Consider the following 18583-nt stretch of genomic DNA (forward strand, 5'->3'; position numbering starts at 1 on the left):
AGAAAATTGTCTATAAAACGGCCACCGTCAATTTCCGGAGTTCTGAGGAGCTGGAATATCAGCTATGGCACAGGGAAGCAGCGAAGTGCGTATAGCAGAACATCAGCTTTATTATATTTATACTGACGCCGAAACTCTAGTGAGTATACACAGGAGCTTAAAAGTGGAAAAGGTCATGTCATGGCCGGTCCCAATGGGCCGGTCACGAAACAATCCTCTGGTCAATTTATCGGAGCAACCAGATGCCTGCGAAAGCTCGCCATGGCCGCATTTGCGACGAAAATGTCACGCGTGAACGCCATTATGGAGAGTATTGAAGGCAACACACATGTTGCAACGATCCGCGCTTGGAGGGAACGAGGTTTAAATGCTGAGTTCATACACGAACTCACTCGAGGAGAAGGGGAACGTTGTTCAAAAACAGCAGAGGATCTAGTTTCATTCCTGGCACACGGCTCCCCCGTGGCTCGTCTTATCTTTCAGGAGATACTCACCGTTAAAGCGGTCGAAAAGGTCGACAAAGTCGGCTTCGGACACCACCAGAAGCTGATAGTTGGAGAGGTCTTGCCAGCCAATGCCTTTTACCTCCAAGAACTCTTGAGGGCTTGTTTAATTGACGCGCGAGTGTTTCATGCTGACTTGTCGCATCATGCCAAGAGCGCCTTAGTTGATCAGTTCAATGACCCTCACAGTACTTTCAAAATCCTGATCATGCTTTATGATGTCGGTGCAGTGGGGCTTAACTTGCACCACGCTTGTAACCGTGTGGTTATTGCAAGTATCCCTAGAAGCCGAGCGCAGGAAAGCCAGCTCCGGGGCCGGGCACTAAGAGTGAGTGACTGTCAACGAGTATCTCTAAAACTACTTTTCTGGCTAACACAACTTATCTCTGTAGATAACTTCTGAATTTCCCCTGACTGTTGTCAGGAGAATTACAAACAATTCTCATGACCAGTTTCGTTCTGTGAGACAGGCTGATAAGGCAGCATTACAACTCGCCGCAAACGCGCATGATCCTTCCATAAAGACGCTCCTTGTAGACCTCTTGAACGAGTTCCAGGGCGAAGTGAACAATTGTCATGATGACCCAGCATGCAGGGCCTTACTGTGCGAGACAAAAGGGGATCAGACTGCCAGAAGCCCCAAGAGAAAATTGAGAGATCGTGCAAAGACAAATCACACTGAAAACAGTGATGATTCGGACAGTGAGGAAGATGTTAAGGTGGATGACAAAAGCGACCCTGATTATTTCGATGGAGAAACCGACAAACTGGACGACAGGGACTCTGATGACGATATGTCATCAGAATCTTCACAAATTCAAGATGATGAGGACAGTGGAATACTTCTATCCCCAGGGCTTGAGGCGATTCTATCTGAACGACAACCAGATGACGAAACACGTCATAAAATGACATTGTTGCAACTGACCCCCGGGAGAGTTTGGAAAGAAGCCGACCTTTTGGATGATAGGTCTATGAAAATTGCACTGAGACTACTGTACAACAAAGTTCATGGCATTGAGCATCTCCACCTCACGAAGTCGATCCACATCAAGTACAAACTTTTTCCTCAGACAATGATCGACAAAGTTGGAAAGGATAGAGAGCCCATTGCAGAGAAGAAGGAGATTGCTAAAAACAAATGTAACTAGATGGGGATGATTTTGGGCTTGTTAGGCCTCAAAGACAGTTAGCTAGGCCGCGGTACCTTTCAGTAGGTTAGCGATTATCCAGCATATTTCTGACAATCCCATTGTGCATATCTTCACTGGTGTCACGTCCTGCAGCTGATCGATGATAAAGGGTCATTGCTTTTCGTAAGAGACTCGGGGTGCTGAAAGACGAGTTTTTGTTTGTCGAAAGGGCATCATGTTCTTTTGATCAGTCACCCCATACATAGTTTGAGGTTCTCGCAATAATAAGGAGGCTAATCAAGCGGGTCATTTTACATTGATAATTGACTATTTGATCGCATGAGCTAGAGTTGGTCTGGGAAAAGTTTTGTCCAATGATCTATTCCTTGGTCTTTCCGATCTCGGAATATGCGTTCAACGCCAGCTGGCCTCCCAGATGCGCGTACAGCACGTTCCCCTGGATCTCGCCACGACGGATCATGTCGACCATTCCCGCGAAACTCTTGCCCTCATATACGGGATCCGTGATGAATGCCTCCATGCGAGCCGCATACTCGATCGCCTCCCATGTCTGCTTATCCGGGATACCATAAATCCCCGCATGATAACGCTCATCAAGGATGATATCGTCTTCTGTGATATCATCGGCACTCAAACCGATCTTAGCACCAGTGTTCTTCGCAATCCGCAGCACCTGCTCCTTAGTCTGAGCCGGGGTCGCCGATCCATCAATACCGATAACCTTCTTCTTAGGCTCAGCCGGATACAGCTTCTCCAACAGCTTAAACCCAGCCACCATGCCCGCCATCGTAGATCCCGTAACAGCACACACAACCACCGAATCAAACACAATCCCCATCTCCTTCTCCTGCTCGCGCACCTCAAACGCCCACCTCGCAAACCCCAACCCACCCAGTGGATGATCCGACGCGCCAGCAGGAATATAATACGGCTTCTCCCCGTTCTTCTCACACTCCTCCCTCAACGACTTCAGCGTATCCTTATGCTCAATCCCAAACCCCGACGGATCAAGCCTCACATCTGCGCCCATCAACTTGGACAACTGAATGTTGCCCACACTCGCATACCCCGGGTCTTCCCAGTCGACCCAGTGTTCCTGGACGAGGCGGGCCTTGAGCCCCGCGCGCGCCGCTACCGCTGCCACCTGCCGCGTGTGGTTGCTCTGCACGCCACCGATGCTGACGAGGGTGGTGCAGTTGTCCGCGACGGCCTCGGCGAGGAGGTATTCGAGTTTGCGGGTTTTGTTGCCGCCATAGGCGAGGCCGGAGTTGAGGTCGTCGCGTTTGGCGTAGATGGAGACGCGGCCGCCGAGGTCGGCGGTGATGCGGGGTAGGGGGTGGATGGGGGAGGGGCCTAGGATGAGAGGGGTACGGGGGATGGAGGCGAAGGGTTCGGGGAGGGTAGACATGATGGTTTTGTTGTTATGTATAGAGAGTAGAAGATAATGAATTGGTCTAGATGGATGTAACTTTTTTGGAAACGTAGAGACGTTCCTTCTTATACTCCGTTAATGAGGGGTACATACGGAGTACCACGGGGTAGATGCATCTATCTCCTCTAGGTGAACCATTTAGGTAACTGTTAACTCGATATCCTTGTATACTTGCCTTCCCGTCTCAAGCGGGGAAAGACTTCCAATCCGATGCTTATCGTTGATGGTGGAGTATATAGTGGGGAAGGTCGATGGCGCTCCGACTCTAGCCATCGGATCTTGTCCGTTGATGCTGATAGATATGATATGATATGATGATGATTCCATTGATAGATGATCGTTAGGTAATTCATTGACTTGTGGAAATAGATGGATTTATCATAGAAGGTGAATTTCGGGACATGTCCACGTCTTGTTTCCAGGGTCTCATGAATGCTTCGACATATCCTTTCAGCCTCGCAGGATGAAAGTTACGTCTACTAGACAGACTTTCAGACCTCGTATGCATCGACCTCGAATCGTCCTGTCGACATGATCTTCAAATTTCTCGCTGGGGTTTGGAGCAAGTGAACACAACAGCCAAATTGGCCAGCAAGTTACATAAAGACATCTGTTAAATATCATCAATATAATAATACACATACAAAAAAAAATCCCCAATACTACTCCTTTCGGTCCTTCTTATGTTTATCTGTCCCATGGATCCAGTCAAGAAGACCCATCGTCCCATAATGCAAGTTGAACTTCTCATGATGCAAATCATGCGCCTTTGCCATGTTGTTGAAGAAATCGTATCCGCTATGTACGGTTACTGCGCTGAACAAGTGGAGGGCCATGGAAATCCAAAATGTCAACACATGGCTGCCCAACATTTCCGGCGGTAGAGTAACTGGGAGTACATTGGTAAGAAGATGCTCAAGTGGATGTGCAAATTGAGTTGCGAGAGCGAAGGGCGCAGTGAATTGGTGGTGCTTCTTGTGAATCTGAATATATAAACGCGAACTACTATGGAGCAAACGGTGGTTATAATAGTATATCACTTCCCTCATGAGACCGCTGAGGATGATGTCGCGAAAAACCTCTGTCACGGTTGGAAATGAAGCCTCGACACGGTACGCGGACGATCGGTAGCCGAGACGATTGAGCGCAAGCAGTTGAATAAGATGAATGCTCGACATCAGCACCTGATTCTGCGCTACGACCACGACACAGCGCCAGATATCATGGCGAGAAGGTTGTCTAGCCGCCGGCTGGATTTTGTGCCTCTGGGAGAAGGATGGGAAAAGGGTATCAAGCGAGATATAACACAAAGAGAGGAGCCAAACGAAGGTTGTCTGAACAAGAAGCGTCCCTATGAATTCGATCGACAGCGGAGAGTATGATGATACGATGTTGAACCAGAGGTTTTCTACCTTGCCGAGAGTGACAGAGACAATGTTCTCCATGGTCTGGCTCTACCGATAATTGGCGGGGCACAAAGGATTTTCCGTGTGTAACTTGAATGGGAATCGGTAATCATCTATTAAAGAGCAAATCAGTTGGAAAATGGTAACAGCGAAGAGCAAGGACACTCGACTAACTTATACTCAGGATCTCAAGCGCAAATACCTTCAGCCAGCCATTAATTAACTTTGTTACAAGTTTTTAGAGGAAATAAATGCATGTACTGTACTTGATAGTTTCTTGGGGTGTATGATATACCATGACACGAAAATCCCTTCCTCAACGGGTCGAAAGGAATTGACGTCTCACATCAAATTGTGGTCAACTGTTAGAGCTGAGCATGTTCAAAGTATCTCTAAAACCTTGTAACACTTTATCCTTTTGCTCTTGCTTTTCGCAATTATGCAAGGGTACACTGTCGCCATGATAGCTGCTGTATGGGATGATGGGAGAGAACCAGGATTTGATGGCAGAGATGCATTTCTTTCGATGTCTGAGATGAGAGACAGCGCTTTTGGCTGTTGTGGACAGCCCTCGTCGTTGCCAGAAACAAATCTCGTCGATAGTCGCTCTTACCATCTCTGTCGATCACCCTCATATCAGATTTGTCTGTGGCAAAAGATGTCAACAATGTACATATCACATCGACCATTTTCGCTATCGTTGACATTGACAAGCACTGCTTATTCAAAGTAAGTTCAAGGTGAATACATTGGCAGCATCATCGCGAGTCGTCTAACCGTTCCTGGCTAGATGACTTACGCAATTTTTGCCTTGGGCTTATTTCTCCTTCTCTCCACGGTCAACGCCCAGGATGGCAGACTCTTCTTTCAAGGACCAGCCTTCTCTCAGTTTCCTGTGGCAACATTCGACGTGGATTGCCCTGAAATCGGTCCATCAGGATCAAATCTGACCATCGAAAATTCGCGAGACGGCACAGGATGCTTCCCAGCATTGGGGTGGTCGCCTTCGTCACCAGGCACCGCAAAGTATCTCATCATTAGCGAGGATCCAGATGCACCGTTGCCAAAGTCCATCATCCACGGGCTCTACTACGCGATCCCACCTGAGTTTACTGGAATAACCGAAGAGTCTCTCCTCTTTGATGGAATACCATACACCGTTAGGGCTGGGTTCAAGTACGGCCAGAATAGAGGAGGGAGTGTCTACCTGGCGCCGCAGCCAATGGTGGGACACGGACCACATCGGTACTTTTTCGAGGTCATTGCACTCAACCAGACGATTGACCAGGCCAATCTCAGTCCAGCTGCGACTGTGGAAGAGATAGCGCGAGAGATTGAAGGCAAGGTTGCGGGATGGGGGGCATGGATGGGAGTGTTGGAGAGGACATGAGCGGTGAAATTGACTATTCTTATGCACGTTGGCAAGTTATCAATATCGACAGTGTATTCTTGAGCAGCAGCAGATCAAGCAGATTTTGAGTAGTGCACTGGTATTTATAGAAGCATTTTTTACCTTTTTCAGGGAGTAGGTAGGCACTGACTTCTCATATTCATGCAATAACCGGCTATGATGGGGTATCAATATGCGACAAAGTTTGGAGAATGAGGCATAGCAGAAGTTGAATATTTTTAGCCGGAGGCCGACAATGTCTCAGTGTACGGAGTAAATGTGGAGGAGGCTTGACAGTGGATAAAAGATCATCAGCCCTGTCTCACAGAAATTATAATCAGCAATTCCATCGCGAATAGTTTGGCTTTTTAATCAAATGTAGCAGTCATTCTCAGACATTGCTATCCTCATTCCATCCAAGCCTAATAATGATGCAGGTTAAGCAATGTGGCTTCTTCCCCTGTGACACCTCAACCGAATTTCTGTTGGCATGACAGATCCCCAGCAATACTGAAAGCTGCATGGAAGCCCCTCGTGTTTGCATCTAAACATAACACCCGTTGAGGCTTAGACAACAAGAAGCAAACAGCTTCGCTAAACAGAAAGCAAAGTCAAATTAGTCACTTGACCGGCACCGCCGACAATGACTTTGGAATGGCAGCCAATCACATGCACTAAAATGCGTGATCCAACAATAGAAGATCCAATGGAGCAACATGCGCTAGACTGGATACGGTAAGGTGGGGATCGGGGAATCGGGATAACTTTCAACTTTGGGTTTTGGGTTTCATCCAGATCGAAAGAGAAAAAAAAAAAAAAAGACACAGGGTGACACTCGAACATGAATGAAGTGGTGGACAATTCTGAATGCAACTGCAGCTGCTGCAAGCAGAGTTTTGACAGGTATCAGTCGCCTGTCAATGGTGTGTCCATGACTTCAATAGTGGCATGCCGGTTGATATCTCTGATCGGATCTTCATCTTCTTCCGGCATCGTCTTCGGGCAGAGGCGATCCTGTTCTTGGAAGGCTGGAGCACGTGTTGGCCAGGTCTCAAATGCTGATTTTTGCATCCATGGTTGTCAAAGACTCTTGATTCAGACCATTGTTCAGGGCATTTTGGTTCCTCGTCTATGACTCTGATTTTGTCGGGCTGGACAGACATAAAGTCTGTACACAATAGCCACTACTGTAAGGATTGGCATGGGCGCGTCTGGGAGCTGCACGAGTGGCACCTCGTTGGACGCTGACGTTGGCAGTGAGAGGGGCGCTGTTTCAGTGTGACTCTGGGAGACAAGAATGAGGAGTCTGAGTAATTATAGACCCGACGTTTCTTCATTCCAAGCCACAATGTAATTGATGCAATATCATTTGATTTCATTATTCATATCATTGTGCTGGTGGTGATGGAGCCTTGAGGATCAACCTGCTTCATAGTGACAGATAGCGTGTGCATCGCCCCTTGGGTGTGTCTAAGCCGGTGAACACTGAGCCCATTCCTTCGGACTAGTCGCGGATCTAGTTTCGTTCCCAAGCCTTGACTACTTGAATCTATATCCTTCTAGTCTTCTCTGCCTGATCCACTGGAAATGCTATTCTGGTTGGGCGGTTGGCTCCGGTCCATGTAACGTGTACCTCGTCGTCGACATTCCAAGGCGTCAATCCACCAAAACTGGGAACAAACAAAACCGTCCCTCCTCCTCGGGGATTTTCCTTTGCTTTTTTTTTTTCTTTCTCGCTTGATTTCTTTGCTGAGTCTTGTGTGTCTGACGCTATTGGAATTCCTGTCTAACTTCCACTGTTGACCTCCTCTTCTGCTTCTTCTTATCTCTCCGACCGTCTGTCTTAGGCTATCAATTCCAGGCCTCCCTATAACCTCATCTCATCCCACTTTCAATTATTCCATCGGCCCTTTTCTCACTCAATCCCTTGCGGTGGACAATTAAACCCATAATTAATTCTACGATCACTGACTGAACCGCCACCATGACCCGCCTGGTTCAATTCCTCTTTTATTCTCTCCTGGCCTCGTCCGCTGCGCTGGCTACCACTGGTGATGACCACGAGTCGTCCCATGCCCTCGTGGACCACGCCGATGAGAGCTCCCTTCACAACGCTCTTCACCGTTTTGCCAGGTTCCGTGACGGTATCTTCAGCAGCGACACCTCTGCTCTCGAGGCTCTCAAAACTGAGGATTCTTCTTTTGCCTCGCGATTGTTGAAGCTCGCCAAGAGACAGGACAATTCCACCAGTGCTCCTGCTGCTCAGCCTTCTGAGACTTCTGCCGCTGCTGCTGCTACTTCTGCTGAGGCCACTACCTCTGAGACCGCTGAGACCTCTGAACCCGCTGCAAGCACCACCGCCAACCCAGTTCCGTCCACCACCGCTGAGCCTACCACTTCCAGCGCTGCTTCTTCGACCCAGGAGCCCTCGACTTCTTCCAGCGCAGAGACCACTGATACTCCTTCGGAATCTACCACTGCTGCTCCTACTACCAGCAGCACTGCAGCTGCTACCACGACCTCGGAATCATCCACGGCTGCTCCCACTACCACTTCTGAGTCTTCCAGCTCCAGCTCCAGCTCTGTCTCGAGCACGCAAGCTCCCACCACTCTGTCGACATCCGCCAGCTCTACAGAGTCTTCCTCATCCACCATCACCAGCTCTTCTTCATCTCAGCACACCACCCCTTACACCTCAACCTACAAGAGCACTACCACCCTCGGCAACGGCGAGCTGAGCACCGTCACCGCTGTCACCGTCGTCCACCCCGTCCAGACAGCCACTGCCACTGGCTCCGCCCCGGGTCTGCAGACCGACAACGCCGGTTCCTCCACTGGAATCGCTCGCGAGCTCATGGTGATGATGGGAGGAGCTGCCGTTGTGGCCATGGCTCTGTAATCGCGCCCTGCCTCTCGCTCACTTCATCTCAATTGAATTTGCTCTTGATGGGAGGGATCCCATCATTTCTATCGCATATATACGGCGTTGTATCTTCTTCTCAATTGCATATTAAATACTCCACCATTTACGATCCTTACGCATAACCCGGCGGCGTCCAACATTTGTCTCTCATTTCATATACGGGTTAATTCGGTTTACGGAGTTGTCTTTCATGGTGTGATTAGTTTGTTTGTTCGATGTTCTGTCATCTTGATTTATTTCTGTCTGTAGGATCTTTACAGCGTGCATATATTTAGAAGTGCCTTCAATGGACATAAAATCGGAATTTGACCCAAAATTCTATCTTCTATGACAAAATATTCCAAAATCGCTTTGTAGATCGTTTATCTCCGTATATAAAACTCGTATTGAGGGGGTATGTAAATCAAGCTCATGCACAGCATATTATCAACAAGAATCATGTATCGTCCAGATCAACCACAACCACATCCACATCCACATCCCATAACCCCAAACAACTCACCAACCCAAAATTCAAGGTAAATTACCTCCCCGATCCCTCCCATCTCTCCTCCTGCGTCCAGAACCGAACCACACTCTCCCACGCGGGGATATCCTTATCTCGCAAAAGGTTCGCCACGTCCACATTAAGCGGCGAGTCCGGTCGCGGGTCCGTCAGGAGTTGGTGGATCGCCGTTAATGTCGTTGAGATGGTATACACGGGACTCCAGTGTTCGGTAGTCAAGAGGGTGAGACAGATTTCGCCAGTGGTAAAGGAGATATTGGGGTGGGAGATGCGTGTCTTGAAGCGGATGTTCGGCGGGGATAGGGGGTAATTATGGGGAATGGTAATGTTGAGTCCCCACAGGCCACCTATTTTTGAGCAAAAAGCGACTTTTAGCAAACTGACTGGAAAGGGAGAGGGGGAGGGGATAGGGGAAAGGTGGTGGTGGTGAAAACGCCACTAGGTTCCTTCGCTCGCTGGTGTACTCACCTTCGTACGGTGTACCCTTGACGCCCTTCAAGACTGCTTCCCAGCGTAATAAGTCGTCATCGTCCACGGGTCCCAGATGGAGGAGTACTTCGTTGGGGTTCTTTGTGTACTCTTTCAGCTCGCGAATGAGACGCTGGGAAGTCGATACCGGCGGTGACGCCATGGCCGATTGGAATGTGGGATGTACTTTTGCGAAATCACGTTATCCTGATGAAAGATATGTATATTCTGTATTATTCCGCCCGGCGGTTTACCCTCTCGGAAGTGTGCAGAGTGGTTGATTGACTGACTCTGTTGTGATGTGCTGGCGAAGGAGCGAAGTTGTATTGCGTCGCGACTTCGGGATGCACATCAACCGCCAACAGCTGCTTTGCTTTTGCACCGACCGAGGCTCAGCGGGCCGTGGGTCCCTTTTCGTTTTTCCCCATGCCAGTTCCCGCGCGGTGGACTGGGAACCATGTGTAATCGCCCTTCTGTGCCTGGTTGCCCCTTAGTTCTTAAATTTTCGTAGATCACTATTTTTCTCTCTTCATTCTTTGCATGTGGATTTACTGTTTTATCTACGTATAACTTCTTTACAACTGTACAGCCATCCAGCATGCGCACCTCGCGCACTTCCAAGGAGACGGCAAAAGTCTTGCAAGCTCTTTCACCCCCTGCGCGCCGTCAAACTCGCAGCTCAGCCAACACAAGTGTACTCAGGAGCTTTGCCTTTGGCGCCAACTCTGCCAATGATGTCGATACTAAATCTTCTCTGAAGAAATCTCAAAGTGATAGTGATGATGATATCTCGTCACTGTCATCTGCTGACACGGTTGACATTGAAGATATCTTGGAGCCACCCTCGAAACGGCGGAGGAGCAACGTGAGCGCCCAAAAGACAAGCTCCCGTCCTCGTCCTTCTTCCACAAAAGCTCCCGAAAAAACAGTCGTAAAGGATGAGCCTGTTGAAGCCAAGCCCAGTGCGCCAAAAACACGTCGAGTCCCTGCTCGAAAAATTAAGGGCGAGGATGGCTCAGTCAAAGTGGAACCGCCTTCGAATTGGGAGACAATGTATTCCATCGTCAAGAAGATGCGCGAGGATAATCCGACTGCTCCAGTAGATACCATGGGCTGTGCTGAGCTCTATTGGAGAGGATCATCGCCAAGAGACAAGCGGTTCCAGACACTTATCGCATTAATGATGTCCTCCCAGACCAAAGATACCGTGACAGCCGTTGCCATGCAGCGATTGCACACGGAGCTTGGAGACGGCGAGGCTCCCTCACCAGAGTCCACAGTCATCAAGAAAGAGGAAGATGAAAACAAAGACTCCCAATCGGTTAAGCCTTTCAAGGATAGCACCTTGAATCTTGAAAACATCCTTGCTGTTTCCCCTGAACGACTCAACGAACTTATCCGCACCGTCGGTTTTCACAACAACAAAACCAAATACATCAAAGCGGCAGCCATAATCCTTCGCGATCAATATGACTCAGATATTCCTTCTACCGCCCAAGAGCTAATGAAGCTTCCAGGGGTAGGGCCAAAGATGGCCTTTCTCTGTATGAGTGCAGCATGGGGGAAGCATGAAGGCATCGGTGTCGACGTACACGTCCATCGTATCACGAATCTTTGGGGCTGGAACAAGACAAAGGCACCGGAGGAAACTCGCATGGCACTGGAGTCATGGTTACCAAAAGATAAATGGCATGAAATCAACAAGTTACTGGTTGGTTTGGGACAGACAGTCTGCTTACCAGTTGGGAGAAGATGCGGGGACTGTGACCTTGCTGGAACAAAGCTATGCAAGAGTGAAATCAAGGGCATGACCCCGAAAATTAAAAAGCCCAAAGCCAAGGAGGAGGTGGAGGAGAAGGATTTCTCCGGCTCTGCTGTAGCTAAAATCAAGATAGAAGAAGAGTTGCCTGGGGCACGAGGGTTTGTTTGACATACCCTCTAACTGGGAGGTCCCCACCACGTTGAATTTCCACCTTCTTCAACTCTTCCACATCATCTTTCTCGGGGTCCATGCCCTCGTTCTTTTCTGATGTAGTACTCTAGAGCCATCACTGCCTTTCTCCTGTCTTGATTTTACTCCTTCAGCTTGCCAATTCGCGGTCTACTACAAGATACCCCGCTAGATTCTCTGCTTTGTTTCATGAAAACACGTCTCTAGCATCAAGTCTCTGCCTCGAGACACCAAACGTTAGTTCGTGCTGCATTCACCACGCGTATACCCCTCCTCATTCACTTGGACCCCGCCTTGATATCTGCTAGAATCTACTGACACGTCCCTTCTTCAAACAGAATCCCGACATGGAGTATCTTCTTGATAGCGACGATGAGGCTTTCGCCAATATGTTGATGGAAGCGTGGCTGACCAGCCCCGAGCCAGAAACCCCAAATGATACAGACACCAGTTCTAATGACACGCCGCCAGAGACCAGCGATAAAGCCATTACTCCATTCAGAAAGCCGCGCATCACGTTCCTCGACCTCCCAGACCATGTTAGATTGCGGATCTACCAGTACTCTGGACTGTTTCGGCAGCGCTGTATCACCTTTTTCAATTATGAAAAAATGAGGAAGATTAATTCCAAAGAGCTTGATACGTGTGCACTTCGTGCGGGTAAACGTGAGAGCTCTGGATTCTGGTATAGCCCTTATGTCATACATTGTGATCATCCCGCATTTCCAATGGGCGTTTTCCTGGCATCTCGTGCTATCCGCCTTGACATTGTCCCCCATTTCTTTGGTCTCAATAATTTTGCCATCGATATCTGCTGTGGCGCTGATTTCCGGCTCTTCTGCACCGCAACTGAACGAGGCTACCAGTATTTGAAATCTCTGCATATCGACCTGCGTCCTGGTGACAACCGCTATCTCAAGATAGGCTCTGGTGTCCATCGAACAATCATGAATGCGTGGGATAGCTTCTGTAAGATAGCCCAGACGCAGATGCCTCTTCTCAGACTTTTCAGCTTCAAATGCAAAGTCAAGGATCTTGAGGTTGCTTCTAGGCTGATGTGTTCCATGGAATCATTTCCTATTCTTTCAGAATGCTCATTCCATCTGAATAATTATCATGACGAGTTTATGCAGCCGGTGATAAAAAGGGCGGCTTTGAGATTGACAGAAAACCTTGGCGATAGGCCCCCATTCCCATACATGCGTCTTCCCAAAGAGGTACAGCTGATGATTCTGGATCAACTTTTGACAAATCAAGGCGATCCGTATATACAATTCTCAGATTGGTCAAAGGGCATCGTTTCTTTTCAGCACCGCAAAAGGCCGCGACAACCTTTTCATGAGTTATATCCGTTGACTTGCTGCGGAACGTGCTCACCAGTGCGATCGGTATGTTTCTGCCAGACTCGTCAAACAGCGTTTTCGACGACATGTTCCTGCTTCCTGTCTCCCGTGTCATACTTTCTTGTCAGTCGGGGTTTTTATGAAGATGCCCGCCGAGTGTTCTTCTCCAAGAATAACTTTGTGTTTTTGGAAGAAGATCCCGAATTCATGATGCGAATAATGCATTATATTCCAACATCTTCATTCATGCAGATTCGTTATTTGTCCTTCAAGTTTCCATTGACCTGTCGAGTTGCTGCAAGGCCTGGTCACAAGCCCGAAGATTCTGCACTGCTTTCCTGGTCCGTTTTGCGTCGCTTCATCCGTGAGCACTTTGATCTAGAACGTCTTTCCCTCATGATTGTTGATCTAGGAACAAAGCAGTCTTTCCCAAATGCGACCCCAAACCGGAACAAATACCTGCGGAAGCTGTTGAAATCATTTGCTGATCTGCGTGGTCTTCGCGATTTCCGTGTTTATTTGGCGGACGATCGTATATTCGAAAGGGATGCTGAGAAGGCAGTTCTGGGTCCAGAGCGTGCTGGAAGATCGAAATTGGACGTCATGCCCTTTATCGGTCAAAAGCATTTGAGTTCGTCTGACTGAAGCAGGCTCATCGCCATGTCACCAAAGGCTCTTATACCCTTCTCAGCACCTGCCACATTTCTCGTTTTCAGCGCTTGTACCTACTTGTCCTTCCACATAATGACCTAATGAGTTTGTCCTTTTGTCTCTGCTCTTTGTTCTTGTCGCATTACCGACCGGGTCACTGAAATCCATTTGGTTGTGGCGATCTTGTTCGTGAGGTTATATGGATTCGGCATTCTGGTCCCTCTGGAAGCTCTTGTCCATGCGTCCATGCAATCCATTTCAAGGTGCGCTATCCAGAGTCGGCCCGTCAAGCGCAGCAAGAACATTCAAAGAGGCATGGTAAAGAAAGCTCGTCAAAGGCTTCTTCATCTAAACAAAGATACTGTGGTCATAATTTCCCGTTTTCCTGTATCTCAGTTGATCAGCACCATTCATGTAACTAAGAATGTTTACTCAATAAAACATGACAGTCCAAGAAAAGAATCCACTTGACATTTAGCCTAGGAAAGGAATCATACTTAATTTAAGTATCGGTCTGCTGAAAATATCCTATAAAAGATTATGTCGTGGACGCTTTGTTTTTGGACTGTCTTCTGACTGATCAATAAAGGAAGCTGCTCACTGTTGCAGTTGCCTTCTCAGATGATAGCAAGCGGAAAATCAAGTATTAAGAAAGTAGCTCTTAGAAAATCGTAAAAGGTTCTTGGAATGGGAAATATTAGCAGGTTCCCTCTCCTTTCAGATATGGGATGTTTTTGGTTGATGTCTAGAAAATGCAAAAATTGCGTGGCTGGTGATGGAGTGAATGAATATATGTACATGCACAATTTTACACCTGAACTTTTCTGGGGTGATATTCCAGTAGCATTGTATATATTATACTCCATACAAATACCTAGGTTCCAGGGTGGAATATGTGCCCTCGAGCTTTTTAAGAGATAATAAGCGGCGCATTAACTGATTAGGTCGGGGTGGATATATATTGAACTAAGATACTTGATGATACACCAATTCTCCCCTTTACAGCTAATTTACCCCTTGAATAAGAAAGAGAAACAATCAATAGCAGTTTCATCATTCTTCGATTTAATTTTAATATCAACGAATCTTCCCAGTTGAAGTTGATCAAACCTCATATAATGACTAAGCGCACTCCTATGAAATCACTACCACGGACATATTTCGCATCGGTTCCTTAACCCCGGATCATCAACCAAAGCTATTCGAAGCTTCTTTCCAGCAGTCCCTATTTCGACAATATATACCTCGACAAAAGGATTCGCGAGAAATTACAACGAGGCTCATATCTAACTTTTATTTATGTTTCAATAGACAACTTCTTCGAAATTTACCTATCATGGCCCCGCCGTCCCCGATCCCGATACCCCTCTTTGCCCAGACACAGCTCCAGCTCCTACAGCAAGAGCACGAAGCCGAAATTTCTTCCTCCTCCCTCGCCAGTACATCTGCCTCCGTATCTCCTGCTACACGTCGCATATTACAAGCAACCGGTTATGCGTTGACGGGGATAGTTCTGGCGCAATGCCGAACTGGTCTTGGTGGGCGTGTCGTGGGCGAGTTCGCTGCCGATTCAGCTGTTTCTGGAGGAAAATCGAAGTCTGGAGAGGATGGTGATATAAAGGGAGGCTCATATGGGGAACCGCGACTAGGAGGACATGGAATTCGAGTTGGGGATATTGTCCGTGTCAATGACATTGGAGGGTCGAATAACAAGAAGGTGGGAAAGGACAAGGGCAAAGACGGAGGGAAAGCGGGATATAACCCGAAAGGACCGGAGGGTGTTGTTACTCGGGTGGGCGAAAAAGGCATCTGGATTGCGTTCGGACAGAGAGGGGGTGGCGGTCGATCCAAAGAGGATGATGAGGATATTGAGGAACTGTGGGGGAAGAAGCTGTGGCTGTATGTTGATTCCTTACTTTTTCATTGGCCGCGGGACTTTCTCGCAGGAGATTTAGCATGGAATTTGCGGCTTCATGATGGCTAAGACGGGCTGCAGCATCAAACTCGCAAACGATGTTACGTTCAGACGGTAAGCAAATACCCGCCATGACAGAAAAAAGCCAACTGTATGACGCTGATGACATTGTCAGCATGAATCAAACGATGGAAAAGATGGCTAAGATGCCAGAGTCAGAGTACACACAGTTCATGCGCGTTGCCTTTGGCCATACGACCCCGTTCCAAGTGGACCAAGAAGCCGCTGGACCAGTTGACTTCGTTGACTCGACTCTGAATGATTCACAAAAAGAAGCGATTCGATTTGCTTTGGCATCAAAGGACATTGTTCTCATCCACGGACCCCCCGGAACGGGCAAAACCCATACTTTGATCGAACTAATTCTTCAGATGGTCCAGCGGAAACTTCGCGTGCTGGTCTGTGGACCTTCCAATATATCAGTGGACAATATTGTGGAGAGACTGGCACCCAACAACGTCCCGGTTGTGCGCATAGGCCATCCTGCCCGTTTGCTGCCGTCGGTTCTCGAACACTCCCTAGAAGTGCTCACCCACACCTCCGAAGCTGCTGGCATCGTCAAAGATGTCCGCAAAGAAATCGACCAGAAGGTAGCCAGCATCCGCAAAACCAGAACTGGGAGGGAACGACGCGCAATCTATGACGATCTCAAAGGATTGCGGAGAGAGTTTCGGGAGCGTGAGTCGAAATGTGTGGACAATCTGGTCAGAGAGAGCAACGTTGTTCTGGCAACACTTCATGGAGCCGGAGGCCATCAGCTGAAGAACCAAAAGTTCGATGTTGTCATCATTGACGAGGCTAGTCAAGCCCTGGAAGCCCAATGCTGGATTCCATTATTATCGGCGTCAAAGGTGGTTCTCGCTGGTGATCATCTGCAGTTGCCCCCAACAGTTAAGTCTACTGTCCAAAAGTCCAAAGATGCAGCTACGCGAGGAAAGACAAAGACTGGCACGCCGGATGTCAAGGACGAGGCAGGAAACCCTGGCGACAAAGAAGTCACCAAAAACATCTCTCTGGAGAAGACTCTGTTTGATAGACTACTCTCTCTTCATGGAACAGGAATCAAGAGAATGCTAACTACGCAGTATCGGATGCATGAGAAGATTATGAAATTCCCGTCAAATGAGCTATATGAGTCCAAGCTAATTGCTGGTGAGGCAGTGAAAGCACGCCTTCTCCAAGCTTTACCGTATGAGGTGGAGGAAACCGATGATACCCGGGAACCCGTCGTATTCTGGGACACCCAAGGCGGTGATTTTCCTGAAAGGACTGAAGACGCTGAGATCGGCAAAAAAGAAGCACTTTTGGGTGAGAGTAAGAGTAACGAGATGGAAGCCTTGGTCGTTGCAAAGCATGTGGGAAACCTAGTGGAATCGGGCGTGAAACCTGAAGACATTGCTGTCATCACTCCATACAATGGGCAGCTTGCCGTCTTGTCTCAGATGCTTCGGGAGAAATACCCAGGACTTGAGTTGGGGAGTGTCGATGGATTTCAGGGCCGGGAGAAGGAAGCTGTTGTCGTCAGTTTGGTGCGCAGTAACTCCGAGCATGAAGTGGGATTCTTGGGTGAAAAGCGACGATTGAACGGTATGTTCCCGATCTTCATTTTTTGCCTTCTAGCTTTCTTCCCGCCTTCATACTCTGAAACCGACGAAGCGCTGCATATGCATATCGATGCAGAAGAGGGTTAAGAAATAGACTAACGATAACCTTCTAGTGGCCATGACCCGACCCAAGCGGCACCTGTGTATCTGTGGCGACTCGGAGACCATCAGCAAGTAAGTTTCAGATTTCAGATTCTATTCCGTTGTGCAACCCATTAAAACCTTTCTTCTGGAAACCTACCCCTTGATCTGCGATCAGGATGCTAATATCTTACCATAGGGGCAGTGGTTTTCTCAAGCGATGGATGGAATTCCTAGAAGAACATGCCGACCTACGGTATCCTGATGCGGGCGAATTGTTGTGAAAGAACGTCATTGATCCATTTCTGGCGGTGTTCCAAGCGTTGGGATCTGCAGCTTCGATGGGGGCGTGCTTTTAGCAGGATCCGCAATACCTAGATGGGCAGTATATCCAATGCTAACGAGTCAGTCTAGACGAGTCTAGCGACAGATGTGCCTCTGCGGGACTGCGACCGGCATCGACATCCTTTTTATGGCTTGACCCGTGTGAAACGCAGGATCTCGATACGATTCGCTACCACCTTATCCATCTTATTCCGTACGCTCTTCTTGCGCCTGGGATCATGGCCCTTCGCGCAGCACATCGTCTATTCGACCCCGATGCTGACCACCTCTGGCGCGTCACTTCGTATTCGACTGTTGACACTGCAGTCCTAATATTGTTGTGCAAGGCGCCACGGAAGCGAATTGTCTTATACGGGGTATTGGAGGCTTCATTTCAGGAATGGCAGAGAGTGAGTGGGATAAAATAAAACAAGATATAAGTAGTGCGACGATTATAAATAGAAAGCCCAGAAGGTTTCGGGGGAAGCTGTATAAGAACCGAAATCCGCAAATCTGATGTAGGGAGGCCTATCACTTCCTGGAAGAGACGATAGACTCCGCAGAAGAAGAAAAGAAAAGTTGCAAGGCCTGCTTGTGGGACGTGAAGAACGGGATGAGGCTTGAGGGGGAAATGCACTCGTACCCGAACGGCAAAAGTACACACGAGCGAGAAAGGTGAGATTCGACCAGCGATTTGTTGAGATGATTTTTCTGGATTCTTGGAATATTCGTCGCCAACGCTTGGACGATAATTCTGATCGATGATGCGTGGGAGAGAGAAGGAGAGAGGAATGGATGTGCTGGCACTTGGCGCCACTTGGTGCGTCTCAGACTCCGTCCTTCCACCCCCGTCACATTAACTCGACCATCCAT

General features: G+C 48.3%; 8 protein-coding genes across 8 annotated transcripts; 5 read left to right on the forward strand and 3 right to left on the reverse strand.

Annotated features, from left to right (window-relative positions):
* Positions 1-113: 113 nt before the first annotated feature.
* On the forward strand, positions 114-1835 carry ASPWEDRAFT_540500 (uncharacterized protein). Its single transcript, XM_040838000.1, has 2 exons — positions 114-831; positions 896-1835. Exons 1-2 carry the CDS (start codon positions 181-183, stop codon positions 1652-1654), a joined length of 1410 nt encoding a protein of 469 aa, XP_040687371.1. The 5' UTR covers positions 114-180; the 3' UTR covers positions 1655-1835.
* A 180-nt stretch (positions 1836-2015) lies between these two features.
* On the reverse strand, positions 2016-3065 carry ASPWEDRAFT_113062 (putative 1-aminocyclopropane-1-carboxylate deaminase; the record flags this gene model as incomplete). The annotated part of the gene is made up of 1 exon (XM_040828380.1): positions 2016-3065. The coding sequence occupies one exon, from the start codon at positions 3063-3065 to the stop codon at positions 2016-2018; it is 1050 nt and encodes a 349-aa protein (XP_040687372.1).
* Positions 3066-3428: 363 nt separating this feature from the next.
* ASPWEDRAFT_41549 (sterol desaturase family protein) lies at positions 3429-4835 on the reverse strand. Its single transcript, XM_040835582.1, has 3 exons — positions 4757-4835; positions 4670-4697; positions 3429-4608 (listed from the first exon to the last, which is right to left on the reverse strand). The coding sequence occupies exon 3, from the start codon at positions 4532-4534 to the stop codon at positions 3752-3754; it is 783 nt and encodes a 260-aa protein (XP_040687373.1). The 5' UTR covers positions 4535-4608; positions 4670-4697; positions 4757-4835; the 3' UTR covers positions 3429-3751.
* A 132-nt stretch (positions 4836-4967) lies between these two features.
* On the forward strand, positions 4968-6114 carry ASPWEDRAFT_41551 (YbhB/YbcL family Raf kinase inhibitor-like protein). The gene has a single exon (XM_040835583.1). It carries the CDS (start codon positions 5286-5288, stop codon positions 5883-5885), a length of 600 nt encoding a protein of 199 aa, XP_040687374.1. The 5' UTR covers positions 4968-5285; the 3' UTR covers positions 5886-6114.
* A 1755-nt stretch (positions 6115-7869) lies between these two features.
* Positions 7870-8784, forward strand: ASPWEDRAFT_28906 (putative GPI anchored cell wall protein (Dan4); the record flags this gene model as incomplete). Its single annotated transcript, XM_040833200.1, has 1 exon — positions 7870-8784. One exon carries the CDS (start codon positions 7870-7872, stop codon positions 8782-8784), a length of 915 nt encoding a protein of 304 aa, XP_040687375.1.
* Positions 8785-9331: 547 nt separating this feature from the next.
* Positions 9332-9944, reverse strand: pex4 (putative ubiquitin conjugating enzyme (UbcJ); the record flags this gene model as incomplete). The annotated part of the gene is made up of 2 exons (XM_040828350.1): positions 9332-9660; positions 9782-9944. The coding sequence occupies 2 exons, from the start codon at positions 9942-9944 to the stop codon at positions 9332-9334; spliced, it is 492 nt and encodes a 163-aa protein (XP_040687376.1).
* A 435-nt stretch (positions 9945-10379) lies between these two features.
* ASPWEDRAFT_156933 (endonuclease III domain-containing protein) lies at positions 10380-14093 on the forward strand (the record flags this gene model as incomplete). The annotated part of the gene is made up of 2 exons (XM_040829719.1): positions 10380-11574; positions 12204-14093. The coding sequence occupies 2 exons, from the start codon at positions 10380-10382 to the stop codon at positions 13718-13720; spliced, it is 2712 nt and encodes a 903-aa protein (XP_040687377.1). The 3' UTR covers positions 13721-14093.
* An 828-nt stretch (positions 14094-14921) lies between these two features.
* On the forward strand, positions 14922-17649 carry ASPWEDRAFT_41562 (putative DNA helicase). The gene is made up of 3 exons (XM_040835585.1): positions 14922-15625; positions 15723-15755; positions 15817-17649. The coding sequence occupies exons 1-3, from the start codon at positions 15063-15065 to the stop codon at positions 17390-17392; spliced, it is 2172 nt and encodes a 723-aa protein (XP_040687378.1). The 5' UTR covers positions 14922-15062; the 3' UTR covers positions 17393-17649.
* The last annotated feature ends 934 nt before the right edge of the window (positions 17650-18583 follow it).

Source organism: Aspergillus wentii, assembly GCF_001890725.1.
Source record: "Aspergillus wentii DTO 134E9 unplaced genomic scaffold ASPWEscaffold_5, whole genome shotgun sequence".
NCBI lineage: Eukaryota > Fungi > Ascomycota > Eurotiomycetes > Eurotiales > Aspergillaceae > Aspergillus > Aspergillus wentii.